Here is a 13,315-nt window from a genome sequence, read left to right on the forward strand (position 1 = left end):
GCAGCTTCAGAGGCCAGATTTCTTTTAAGATTGACGGAATATAGTGTTTATTTAAGTATTTTCTATAATTTTTGTTGTTATATATAAAACAATAAGTTAAATCATGGTAGTGCCTTCAGTTGCCTCAGTTTTCTCCTAGTGCCCTCAGATCTCTGAAAATAATAATAGATGTTTTGCAGAACTGTCTTAGATAGTATAGACATTGTAATGAATTATCACAGCACAGTGATTCCCATCTGCTTCAACCTGCAGAGCCCAATGAGCACAACTACTACTATCCTCAATACAAAAATATTAAACTATGGGATGTCATGATGATATGATATGATGACACACCACCACCCAGTCATCTCGAGGCAGGTGAAAATCCCAGACCCTGCCGAGAATCTAACCCAGGACCCTGTGCTCAGGAAGCGAGAATGCTACCACGAGACCACAAGCTCCGGATGGGATATGTCATTCTCAACATGCCTTAGTATCCTTTTTTTTCTGGCATATGGGATATGTCATATTCCAGGAAAATAGTGAAGGATACTAAGTGTGTTGAGATAAAAAAAAAGATACAGTTGATGAAGTTGCCAACAAAGCACGTAACAAGGCCCTGTGATTTGGTGAACTGACCCCCCACCATGGTATCATGCAAAATGAAGAAGAATGGTCTATTGATCCTGCAGCCCTTTGAATAGAGATGAAAAGGAATTAGATATTAGCTGCCTGTGGGCATTGATTTAAATCAATGGGGAAAGTTGAAAATTTGTGCTGGGTTGGGATCCAAACCAGAGTCTCCTGCTTACTAGGCAGATGCACTGGCCACTACACTGTCCGGACACAGGGGTCATCACAAATGCATGGACTATCCTAGCATGCCGTCCATCAGATCCAAATTATACACACACTACCGATGTAGTGACCCTCGCCCAATATCATCAGCAGACATGTCTGAAAGAATAGACATCACATATATAACTAAGGTGAGGCTGACCAATGATTCTTCAGTGCAGATGTACACCGAACTCGAACTCTTATGGGAATCGGCGAAATGCCATGAGTAGTGTAGACAATGGGTAATTGATCTGATAGGAGGCGTGCTAGGGTAATTCATGCAGTTGTGATGACTACTGTGCTTGGATGGTGTAATGGTCAGCACATTTGCCTAGTAAGCAGAAGACCGTGGTTCAAATCCTGATCCAACACAAATTTTCAACTTCCTCCATTGATTTAAATCTATGCCCACTGCTAGCTTAAGTCTTTAACTCCTTTGTGATTTAAGAAGAATAGTGTTAAAGTAGGAAAAAAATTGTTGTGAAGCATAGAACAAAATACTGCAGTAATTCATATCGGCAACTCTGTTGGGGGTGAACTTCTTGGCAGCCCCATCAGCAGAAGGAACAAAGCCACACTTGCTGTACTAAAAATAGGACATTATCCTTTAGTATAGTTTACCTTCCAATGAGAAGGCCAGTCAACTCATGTAGTTTGTGAAGTGCCTCAGTTGGTATAGTGTATTGTAACAAGGTGTATTTTACTTGATGAGAGCTGTGGAATTGCAACGTTTGTTGTCAGTACATCTGCTTGTTTTCATACTTTTTTGGCCAGGCTGCCCTAAGGTGGTGGGAATTAGTACTACAATGAAAGGGCTTTCTGTGTCACAATTATTAAGGCCCCATGAAACTGAGTATTTCTGGTACATGTAGTTTACGTTATTATTATTATTATTATTATTATTACTATTAGTATCACCACCACCTTTTTTAATGACTCATTACAAAACTTTTGACAAAAGACTTGAAATAAAAGCCATAGTTGAGAAGGGGGTGAGGCAAGGTTGCAGCCTATGCTCAATATACTTAGAGCAGACAGTAAAGGAAACCAAGGAGAAATTTGGAGAAGATATAAAATCTTTTAGGTCTGCCGATGCAGTTACAGACAGTAAAGGACTTCGAAGAGCAGTTGAACAGAATGGTTAGTTTCCTGAAAAGTGGTTATAAAGTGAGCATTGACAAAAGTAAAAGTAGGCTAATGAAATGTAGTTGGATGAAGTGAGGAGGCAATGCCGAGGAATTGGATTAGAAAATGAGAAACTAAAAGTAATAGAAGAGTTCAGCTATTTGGGCAGCAAAATAAAGACTGGCTATATCAAGGAAAACATATCTGAAATGAGGAATTTGTTAACATGGAATATAAAGTGTTTCAACATTTGTCCGAAGAGTAACCTTAATGGAAGTATAATTTAGATGACTAAAACAGTTCAGATGAGAAGAGAATTGAAACTTTTGAAATGTGATGCCATACAAGAATGGTGAAGATTAGATGGGTACCTCGAATAACAAATGATTGGTACTGAAATGAATTGGGGGGGGGGGAAGTAATTTATGTCACATCTTTATGAAAAGAAGGGATCAGTTGATATGATGATTTCTGAGGTATGAAAAAACTGCCAATTTGGAAATGGAAGGAAGTGTGAAGGATAAAAATTGTGGGAGGAGACCAAAGCAGCAGATTTAAATTGAAGTAAGTTGCAGTAGCTATGCGGAGATGAGGTGGTAAGAATTGTTTAGTTTTGCATATTATCTAGATCCGCGAAACATACAGTAATGAAACTTTGGATGATTTATCATCACACAAATTACATTGTTGTAATAATCCTTCTTTTACTGTCTTTCTTCAAATTTTGTGTGTGTTTCTATTTTTCAGGACTGTACAATGACACACTAGAGGACTGTAGCCCATTTGATGATGATGTGTTCATGTTATTGGATGCATTTCTCAGACGACTGCCTCAGCCTGTGTGCCTAATTTCACACAATGGTTTTAGGTTTGACTTCCCAGTACTTCAGACTGAACTATACAGATTGGGAAAGGTGATACATTTTTTTTCTGTTTATGATATTGATAAACGCCTAATAGTCATAAATTTGATGATGCCAATAAATTATTGATAAGTATGACCCATGTCCAAATTTAAAAAAAAAGTTACAATAATATATGAATGTGGAATAACTCATGGTATATATTAACCCCTGTAGTGCCATGTATTTTGCAAACTGTCTGGTGCAGAGTGGTACAAAAATGTTTTGACAAAATGTTAAAAGTACAAGGTCAAATTTTTTAAATTTTATTTTAATTTTTTACTGTGGAGAACAGCTTTGTCTACAATAAAAAGCAAAGTAAAATTTATAAAAGAATGCCCTCAGAGCAAAGAGGTAAAGTGTGGTGTTTTTTAAAAAAGGAATAAAACTGAAATCTGTTACTTCAGCTCATATTGAGATATGGTTTACTGTTTACCTGCTCAAAAATTCTTTATTGCTTTCACAAATTGCATACCATATTCAATCATAATGTATCATACTGAAAAGTATTATCAGCTGTAATGACTAATTAAAAATGCACACTGCAGTAGTAGAGTTTTTCTCATTAAACATTCTAAATTGCAGAAATAAATATCGTATTCATTGTCTCGCAGATATTACCCAACAAATATGACATAAAATCTCTTTCCACTACAAAATCTCTTAAATTATCAAACGTTGCTTATAGAAGTAGCACTTCTTACGTGATAATAGGCAAATGGCATTATAATTATGTCGTGTTTGACATCAAAAGTGTTAACAGAAAGAAGTGTCTAATTCCTTAGCGTGTATTAAGAAGCAGCTAAATTGTTCAGGTGAGATTTTAGTTAAGTATTTAGCAGTAGGAATGTCCTTTTTGTGAGTTGAAGTGCTATTATCCCAAGTACTTCAGTTTATTGTAACAGAATGCATGCTGCTGGTTAGAATGTGCTTTTAATAGTTGAAACAAAAGAAGGCAACTTCGAGAAAGTTTCACTTTTCTACATTCAGAAGTGTTTAGAGGGCATTGCTGGAATTTTAAAATCAAGTGATTCCTCAGTTGTACATTGTTCATTAGAACTTTTAATTCTCAACAAGTAAAGAACCTGCAGAAAGTTAAATGCATAAAGGAATCTGCAATCGAAATGAAGCTACACATAATCTTCAGCTACAGCAGATGTATTGTTGCTCGGAGACCTGATAGCTATTTCCAAAGAGGAACTGAAAGCTGAAGGCTGAGTGGATCGAAGAAGGCACTGTTGACATACAAAATATAATGGAAAAGGGTGGATGCTGATATGGTCAAATCACTTATTTAAAGTTACTCTCAACAGCACAAAACTTCCAGAGTGTGTCAAGGCAGGTTTCCTTCACTTAAACATGCAGCCTTATGTCCCCAACCCAGTACACTGTTTTAATGCAAGCACTTTGGACACACTACTCTTGGGTGTAAGGGGAAGCCACTTTTGGCAAGTGTGTTAAGGCTACGCATGAAAGTCAGTTGTTCATCTCCTCTGAAGTATGTAAATTGTGAGGGAGATCATCCTATCTGGAGTAGGACAGCAGTGCCTATCTTGAAGAATGAAGAGACAGGGGCTAAAAACAACAAGGTGTTTCCCATATAGTGAGGCCAAAAAAAATCTATAAAGGCGTTTAGCCTCCCACCTTCACTACATCTTTCCTTCAGCTCTTAAAAAAAACCTCTTGTGACAGCCAATGCCTCTACACAAACAGAGGTTGCTAGTGGTAACTGTGACACCTGCATTTGTCTGTGCAGTTGTAAAGTTGCAGTTATTTCAGAGCCCATAGCCCCCCTGAGAACATCAGAAAAAGCCGCAGTTGCCAACGTTGGAGAGCTCTCAGCATCTCCAAAGGCAAAGTCTGGTAAACAATGCTTTATACATACTTTCTGGCAAGTGCTGAAACACTGACAGATCTGGAGAAAATACTGCAAATATTGGTTTGAAAAGCTTTACTTTCAAAATAAATTTCCTTTTGTGCAAGATCAATTAAGTGACATGTAAGAATGTACAATTAATTTCTTAAATCATCGAGCATTTGACTCTTGTTTACATTGTAACATTTTGAGGACCGGCCACTTACAAGAATTTAGAGTCCAGAAGACCAGACGTTTATCATTGTTTTAAATTTTACTGGTGCATTTGTGTGATGCATCTTAGTGTAACACACACAAGAAAAAGACCAATATTAAATGTGAAAGCTTAGCTTTTCTTGTAGCTACATTATGTATATTAATTTAAACCATTAACTTTTCCTATTTGTGTGTTCGTGCTACCTAACAGTGAAGTTGCTGTTGGATGACTACATCACACGTCTTATACTCTGAATAGCAGCAGGCAAGATCACACAACATGAGCTATAATTGGCTTACAAAAGGGCCTCACAGTCTTGATTTCAATGCTTTGGAAACTAAAGTACTGTGTTTGGAGGAATTCGAATTTACACTTACGTAATTACAAAAAATATGCAGTGTATCGTTATATGAAAATATGCAGCATACATGTTCCTGCACATCATCAAAGATCTTTCAAAGACCTCGTTTTCTTAAGTGGCGGTGGTAAGTTCTATGATGATGATGTATTAAAATGTTAACCATTCAAAGGATTGATAAGTTTTACAGTTCCATGGAAAAGTATACTGTCACTTAACATGGAAGAAGTGTATTTTTTATCTGAGAAGTCCGGAATTTTTTTCTTTGTCCACATATACACCCTGTCTTAGGAGGCAACCTGTACCTTGGCAGACCACTCAGCAGTCCGGGTCATGCATGTAGCTCTACAATGGTTTAACTGCCACCCAACTGCAGACAACCTTACAGTCTGCCGCGTCACAAGAGCCAAGACTCAAAATGTCTTTAAAGAGAGCAAGAAAAGCTAATGGCAACCATTCTTGGACTCCCCCCCAGGGGGTCCACAACTCTTTCGTGGATACGTGCGTGGCGAGCACGGGGCCCCGAGCCATTGCAGCCTTCTTTCTCTCCCGGGCTGCATTTCCTTTCCCTTCCCCTCCTTTCCCCTCCATACCCCTTTCCCCTCGCCCTCTCCTCTCCCTCTATTGGTGTCCTTGTTTATGTTGGCCCCCGCTATCCTCCTGGTTCTGTTGGTTTTACACTCTGGCTTTGTTGCGTAATCATCTCCTCCTTTTGGCATTCCTTGGTCCCCCTCTGGGGTTTGACCTCCATTCCAAAATTTCTCTTCCGTAGTGTGAGCCATTTGGGGAAGAGCACCTTACCTAGTGTCTCCGACGTGTGCCCTCCTAGTATCTTCCACCTTTTCTTCTACGTCGTTGTCTGATGCTAGGGTGCATAGCCAGCACGGTAGCCAGCCCGTGTGGTGGGGTCGCTATGTACCCTTTTGGTTGAGCCCCCTGAACACACAGGGATCACACTTCTGATACCTGAGCTGTGACCTCCTCATGCATGCCTTGGAGTGGTTGCTCGTCATCCTGGAGCATCGGAACTCCCGGCAATGGCCGCCGTGCCAGACGGCCCTTGCTGTGGCTGGGTGGCGCCCGTGAGGAGAGCCCCTGATCGGAGTGGGTGGTATCAGGGCGGACGCTATGCAGATGAAACGCATAACGGTCCAAACCTCTGGCCGCTCTTCTGCGGCCGTCTCTCTGCGTGGTACTGATTCCTCAAGTGCTGCTTCTCTTGCCCCTTCGGCCTTCCCTTCCGTGGCTACCCCCTGGGAGGAGGGTCAGGCCCGTCGTCTAGGGGCAAAACCTTTCCCCCGTTATCTAGTTTGCACCAGGACTGATGGAGATACTTTCACCAGTGTCAAACCTTTATTCTTTGTGGAACACATTGAAGACAAGTTCGGCGAAGTGGACTCCCTGAGCAAGATGCGGTCGGGTTCATTACTGATAAAAACTGCTTCGGCTGCCCAATCTGCAGCCCTTCGTGCCTGTACCCATCTTGGCACAATTCCCGTGTCCATTACCCCTCACCAGTCTCTAAATATGGTACAAGGTGTGATTTTTCACAGAGACCTCATCCTTCAAACTGATGAGGAACTTCGGGACAATCTCGGACGGCGGGGTGTTCACTTTGTTCGGCGTGTTCAGAAGGGTCCTAAAGATAATCGTATTGATACTGGTGCCTTTCTCCTGGCCTTTGAAGGGGATACCCTTCCTGAGAAAGTTAAGATTATGGTCTATCGCTGTGATGTGAAGCCGTACATCCCACCTCCTATGCGGTGTTTTAAGTGCTTGCGTTTTGGCCACATGTCTTCTCGCTGTACCCAGGACCCTCTCTGTGGTGACTGTGGACGTCCACTCCATGAGGGGAGTCCCTGTGTTCCCCCTCCTGTATGTGTAAATTGTCATGGTAGTCATTCTCCACGTTCAGCAGATTGCCCAGTCTATAAGAAAGAAAAAAAGATACAGGAGTATAAGTCTCTTGATCGTTTAAGCTACACAGAGGCCCGTAAGAAATATGCACGACTGCACCCTGTGTCCATGACATCTAGTTACGCCTTGGTTACATCTTCATCCCTTCCTCCCCCTTCCTTACCCCCGTCCCGGACCCCTCTCCTTCCACCCTCCCCTGCGGCTCCCACACCTTCTCCTCTGGGCGCCGCTCCCCCTCCCCAGCCGGAGAAGTGTCCCACTCCTTCGGCGTCTGCCGGTCAAGGGCGCCTCTCCCGGGATGTCCCTTCCCGGCACCTTCCAGGTCAAAGGTCTGCTGCAGCGCGGCGACCGCGAGAGCCGCAGTCTATCGGCCCCCAGGTCGCCCGGTCTCTTTCTGTTCCTGATCTTGCTGCAGCTGGCTCCATTATGCCACACAGCCCTCCTCGAACTCAGCCTGAAAAGAAGAAGAAACATAAGTCCCGGGACAAAGAGCCTCTGGTGTCACCGGAGGTCCCTTCCCCGGCTTCACAACCGGATTCTGACCTGTCGTTTATGGATGTCGCCCCCTACTTGTCGGTGACGGGTGGGGACCCGGCGGTATGACTGGATTTAGCGTGTTCAGCCCTCATTTAAACCATCGTTCTGTGGTTCTCCAATGGAATTGTAATGGCTACTATCGTCACCTTCCGGAATTGAAATCCCTTCTTTCGTCCTACTCAGCAGCTGGTGTGGTTCTCCAGGAATCTCATTTTACTGATGCTCACTCACCGACCCTCCGTGGGTTCCGTGTTTTCTGTCGAAATCGGGTCGGACCCTTGCGGGCTTCTGGTGGCGTTTGTACGTTGGTCCGTACAGACATTGCTAGCACGTGGATTCCTCTCCAAACTACATTGGAAGCAGTTGCTGTTAGGGTCCACTTAGACTCTGCAGTCACAGTATGCAATCTTTATCTCCCTCCTGACAGGACTCTTACACCTGCTGCCTTAACCACCCTTCTTCAGCAACTTCCTCCTCCCTTCCTCCTCCTTGGGGATTTTAATGCTCATCATCCTTTGTGGGGCAGTGCCTTTCCATCTAGACGAGGTCTTCTTATCGACCAATTTATTGCAGACCACGACCTGTGCCTTCTTAATGATGGCTCCCCTACTCATTTCAGTGCTGGTCATGGTACCTTTTCTGCCATTGATCTTTCTCTTTCTTCTCCCTCTCTCCTCCCTTTATTACACTGGTCGCCACACGACGACCTTCGTGATAGTGACCATTTCCCGTTGATTATCACGCTCCCTTCCCGCTCGCCGATGGAGAGGTTACCTCGTTGGTCTTTCCACCGCGCCGATTGGCCTCTATATACTGCACAGGTCGAGTTTTCTCCCTCTTTGTCGGGTTGTATTGATGACGTCCTACGTGACGTGTCTGACGCGATTGTTCGCGCTGCTAACCTTGCTGTCCCGCGCTCATCTGGACAATTTCGTCGTCGGCAAGTCCCGTGGTGGAGTACGGCCATTGCCATTGCCATCCGTGATCGCCGTCGAGCTTTGCAACACTTTAAGAGGCACCCATCTGTAGCCAGCCTTTCTACCTTTAAGCGCCTTCGCGCTAAAGCCCGTTATTTAATCAAACAGAGCAAGCGGATATGTTGGGAACGATTCGTTTCTTCCCTTGGTTCCACTGTCCCTCTGTCACGGGTATGGGCTACACTTCGCTCTCTCCAAGGTTGCCATCGGCAGTCCACCCTCCCAGGCCTTCACCTCCCAGATGGCATTTGTACGGACCCATTAGTTCTCGCAGAACATCTTGCGACCCATTTTGCAGTGGCATCAGCGTCGGCCTCCTATCCAGCTGCTTTCCTTCATCAAAAACAGCAGGCTGAAGCTGTCACCTTATGTTTCACCACTTGTGAGTCAGAATCTTACAACGAACCTTTCACTGAATGGGAATTTCTTTCTGCTCTATCTGCTTCTCATGATACGGCTCCTGGCCCAGATTCCATTCATAACCAGCTGCTTCAACATCTCAGTGCTCCACAACGGCACCATCTTCTTCGGGTGTTTAACCGTATCTGGCTCCAGGGTGACTTCCCTTCTCAGTGGAGGGATAGCATTGTGGTTCCTGTCCTTAAGCCTGGTCAGAATCCCCTATCTGTTGACAGCTATCGGCCAATTAGTTTGACCAATGTTGGTTGTAAGTTACTTGAACGGCTGGTAGCCCGTCGGCTCACTTGGGTCCTCGAATCTCGGGATCTATTGTCCCCTTACCAGTGTGGCTTTCGAGAGGGACGATCTCCAATCGATCATTTGCTTCGCTTGGAATCCGCAGTTCGGCAGGCTTTTTCCCAGCGCCGCCATTTGGTTGCAGTGTTTTTTGACCTTCGCAAGGCCTATGACACGGCCTGGCGCCATCACATCTTACTAACCCTTCATCAGTGGGGTCTTCGGGGCCCACTCCCGATTTTTATCCGCCAGTTCCTGATCCATCGGTCATTCAGAGTTCGAGTTGGTACTGCTTTTAGTTCTCCACGGACCCAGGAGACGGGCATCCCACAGGGTTCTGTCTTGAGTGTCCTTCTTTTCCTCATTGCTATCGATGGACTTGTGGCCTCTGTCGGTCCCTTGGCCGCCCCTGCCCTGTATGTGGATGATTTCTGCATTTGGGTTAGTTCCTCCTCGATGCCATCTGCAGAACGGCAGCTCCAGGTGGCTATACGGCGTGCCTCTGCATGGACCCTCTCCCACGGGTTTCAATTCTCTCCTTTAAAATCGCGGGTGGTCCACTTCTGTCGCCGTACTACGGTCCACCCTGATCCAGAGCTCTATCTCGCTGCACAAAGATTGCCTGTGGTTCCACAGTTTCGTTTCCTAGGTCTTCTTTTCGACAACAAGCTCACTTGGCAGCCCCATATCAGACTCCTGAAGGTAGGATGTTTCCGTAAACTCAATGTCCTTCGCTTCCTTGCCCACTCCTCCTGGGGTGCGGACCGTTCCCTCCTCCTCCGTCTTTATCGTGCTCTAGTTCTGTCACGTTTGGACTATGGTTGTCAAGTTTATGGTTCAGCTGCTCCTTCCACGCTGCACGTGCTGGATCCAGTCCACCATCGTGGTATCCGTTTGGCCACCGGTGCCTTCCCTACTAGCCCTGTTGATAGTCTCCTGGTTGAAGCTGGGATCCCCCCCCTTTCTGTTCGGCGGTCCCAGCTTCTGGTGTCTTATGCCCTTACTATCCGTTCTTCTCCCGCTCATCCTTCCTATTCTATTCTATTCCCAGACCATGGACGTCGCCCGCCTGACTCCCGCCCTCGGGCGGGTTTACCGGTTGGGCTGCGCCTTGCGTCTCTTACCCGTGATTTTCGGCTTCCTTCTTTGTCCTGTCTTCCTCGCTCCCTCCCCTCCACCCCTCCTTGGTTAGTTCCTCGGCCTCGAATTCGGATGGATCTCCGCCGCGGTCCGAAAGATTCCATCCCCCCGGTGGTGTTCCGTTCCTTTTTCCGCCAAATTTTATGGGAGTTTCGGGATGCTGTTGTTTTTTACACTGATGGCTCTAAATCTGCTGATCATGTTGGATATGCCTTCACGTCCTTTGTTGGAACGGAAAATCATCTACTGCCACCCTCATGTGGGGTGTTTACTGCGGAATTGATGGCAATTTCCCGGGCCCTTACCTTTATTAAACAATCCCAACACAACCGCGTTTTGTTATGTACGGACTCGATGAGTGGCCTTCTTGCTATTGACCGGTGTTTTTCGCGCCATCCCTTGGTCTCTGCCATCCATGACCATCTCGCTGATCTTCACCGTGCTGCTTGTTCCATTGACTTCCTATGGGTCCCGGGCCATGTGGGTATCCCGGGTAATGAGCTCGCTGATCGTTTGGCTGGGGGAGCAGTTACTTACCCCCCGTTTTCTGTAACCCCTCCTGCAGCGGATTTATGGCTTCACATCAAATCCCACTTTGCACAGTCATGGGCCAATTCTTGGGAGGCTACTCCACTGTCTAATAAACTTCGTGCCATTAAGGTGAATACAGGCCCATGGCGTTCTTCCTTTAGCCTCTCCCGCAAGGACTCGACCACACTGTGTCGTCTCCGCATTGGCCATACCAGGCTGACCCATGGTTTCCTTTTGCGTGATGAGCCACCCCCGCTATGTGGTTGTGGAGCCTTCCAGTCAGTGGCCCACATTTTGGTTGAATGCCCCCTTCTTTTGGCTCTGCGTGCTAAGTACAGACTCCCCCACACTTTACCTTTGATGTTGGCTGACGATTCCCGGATGGTCTCTCTGGTTCTAGGTTTCCTCCGGGAGAGTGGTTTTTATTCTCAGTTTTAAAGTTTTTAATCTCCCTCTGGTGTTGGGGCAGGGCGGTGAGTGTTTGGGTGTCTCCCACTGTAGGCAGTGTTCAGAGATTCCCGATTCACCTCCCTGACCGGAATCCTCTTTTCTTTCCCTTTTACTCTGTTTTTACCCCTTCTTTTTAAGGCTTGGTTGGTTTTTCTATTCCCATACGTACTTTCTGCATTATAGCAGTTGTACCTTTTAAGTCACAGGTGGTCTTGCCTATGCTGTTTCAGCATAGTGTTGGGTTCGTTCTCTTGCCAACTTCCCTCATTTGTTTTTACTAATGACAACGTGACTGCTCTTTTACGTTTCCCCTTTATCCGTTTCATTTTTCTGACTATACTGAGATGTCCCGTTAGCAGAATGGAGTCTATTTGAAACAAGGGACTGATGACCTTGCTGTTTGGTCCCTTTAACCTCAAACAACCAACCAACCATTCTTGGACTCCATCAACCATTCCAATTGTTCTACAAAAGTACAGGAAGCAATTAATATTTACAGTAAACACAGTAATTTACCAATAACACCAGTGCTGAAACAGGGATGTTGCCTAAAAATGGCCAGAGACATCATCCAGACAATGACAGAGCATTTTACAGCAACTACTGCCAGTGCCACCCAGGGTCCGGAGTTCCACTGCTACAGTGCCACTGTAGAGAAAGGCAGTTGGGCTTCAAATCCAAAAATTTTGAGTTTTACAACTGCCCTGGATTTGGCACTGAGGCTTGTGATTCTGCAGTCAGTCATGACCAAATCTAGTACAGTATGCTTAGGCATTTGGAAGAAGCCTCAAAATAAATCCTCCTGTAATGTTTTAATTTGATATAGCAGACACCCACTTTCCCAGCTCATGGAGAGAGGCAATTTTGATACCTCTCCTCAAACCAGGAAAGGACCAAACATGTCCTAATAGCTACTGGAGTATCACCTTAACAAGCTGTGTAGAAAAGACGTTGCTGCAAATGGTTAACTATTGTCTAGTCCGATTGCTAGAGACCAGGCAACTCATGTTGGTGTGGACTCTGGAGATTTTGATCCACTGTTGACAACTTGACCTTGCGAGAGGCAGGTATTAAACAGGCTTTCAGACATAACCATTGCTATAATGGTACATTCTTTGACACCAGTAAGGTGTAAGACACTACTTGGAGACACAGTATTCTAGGGCAGCTGCACCAATAGCACTTTCGTGGCTGCATCTCCATATTCATACAGTTCTTCCTATAAAAGCACTGTTTTAGGTCCCAAGTTGGTGACGTACTGCCAAATCGTTTTGAGCAGGTATTTGTCAGGGCGGTGTTTCAAGAGTTACCCCTCTTTGTCGTAGCCCTAATCAGTATCGCATCTAGGCTAAGAAGCCCTGCACAGAGCTCCTTGTTTGTGGACAATTCTGCAGTTTTCTGTTCCTCCCCAGTGTTGTAACAGTAACTCATCAGTTGCAACTTACACCATTCTACATTTTAAAGGATCGATGAAATTTCTGCACCTTATTTTGACTCTAAACTGTGGGGTTTACGACACCTGAGACACATGAAAGCCAGAACCCACAAGGCACTGAATACCTTAAAGTGCCTTGCAATAGGTCTTTGGGAGTAGACAAGGCATATCTGCTCCAGTTTTACAGGGCTTTCATGTGATCACAGCTAGACTGTGCAAGCACAGTGTGTGGATCAGTGAGGCCTTCATCTCAGAAGTTCATTGACGGTATTGACCACGAGGGGATTATGCTGGCCATGGGTGCTTGTAGGACCAGCCCCATACCCAGTCTTTGCTAAGGCTGGGCAACCACC

General features: G+C 45.2%; 1 protein-coding gene across 9 annotated transcripts in view; it reads left to right on the top strand.

Annotated features, from left to right (window-relative positions):
• Positions 1–13,315, top strand: part of LOC126481093 (uncharacterized) — an 801,677-nt gene that overhangs the window by 402,293 nt on the left and 386,069 nt on the right. For 3 of the 9 annotated variants that reach the window (XM_050104610.1, XM_050104607.1, XM_050104606.1), the window contains exon 2: positions 2,695–2,861. The exons of the other annotated variants lie outside the window; for them this stretch is intronic. In XM_050104610.1, coding sequence (XP_049960567.1) covers positions 2,695–2,861 — 167 coding nt within the window. The remainder of the gene's footprint in view (positions 1–2,694; positions 2,862–13,315) is intronic. 9 annotated transcript variants of the gene reach the window in all.

The sequence above is a fragment of the Schistocerca serialis genome, chromosome 5, assembly GCF_023864345.2.
Source record: "Schistocerca serialis cubense isolate TAMUIC-IGC-003099 chromosome 5, iqSchSeri2.2, whole genome shotgun sequence".
NCBI classification, from domain to species: domain Eukaryota; kingdom Metazoa; phylum Arthropoda; class Insecta; order Orthoptera; family Acrididae; genus Schistocerca; species Schistocerca serialis.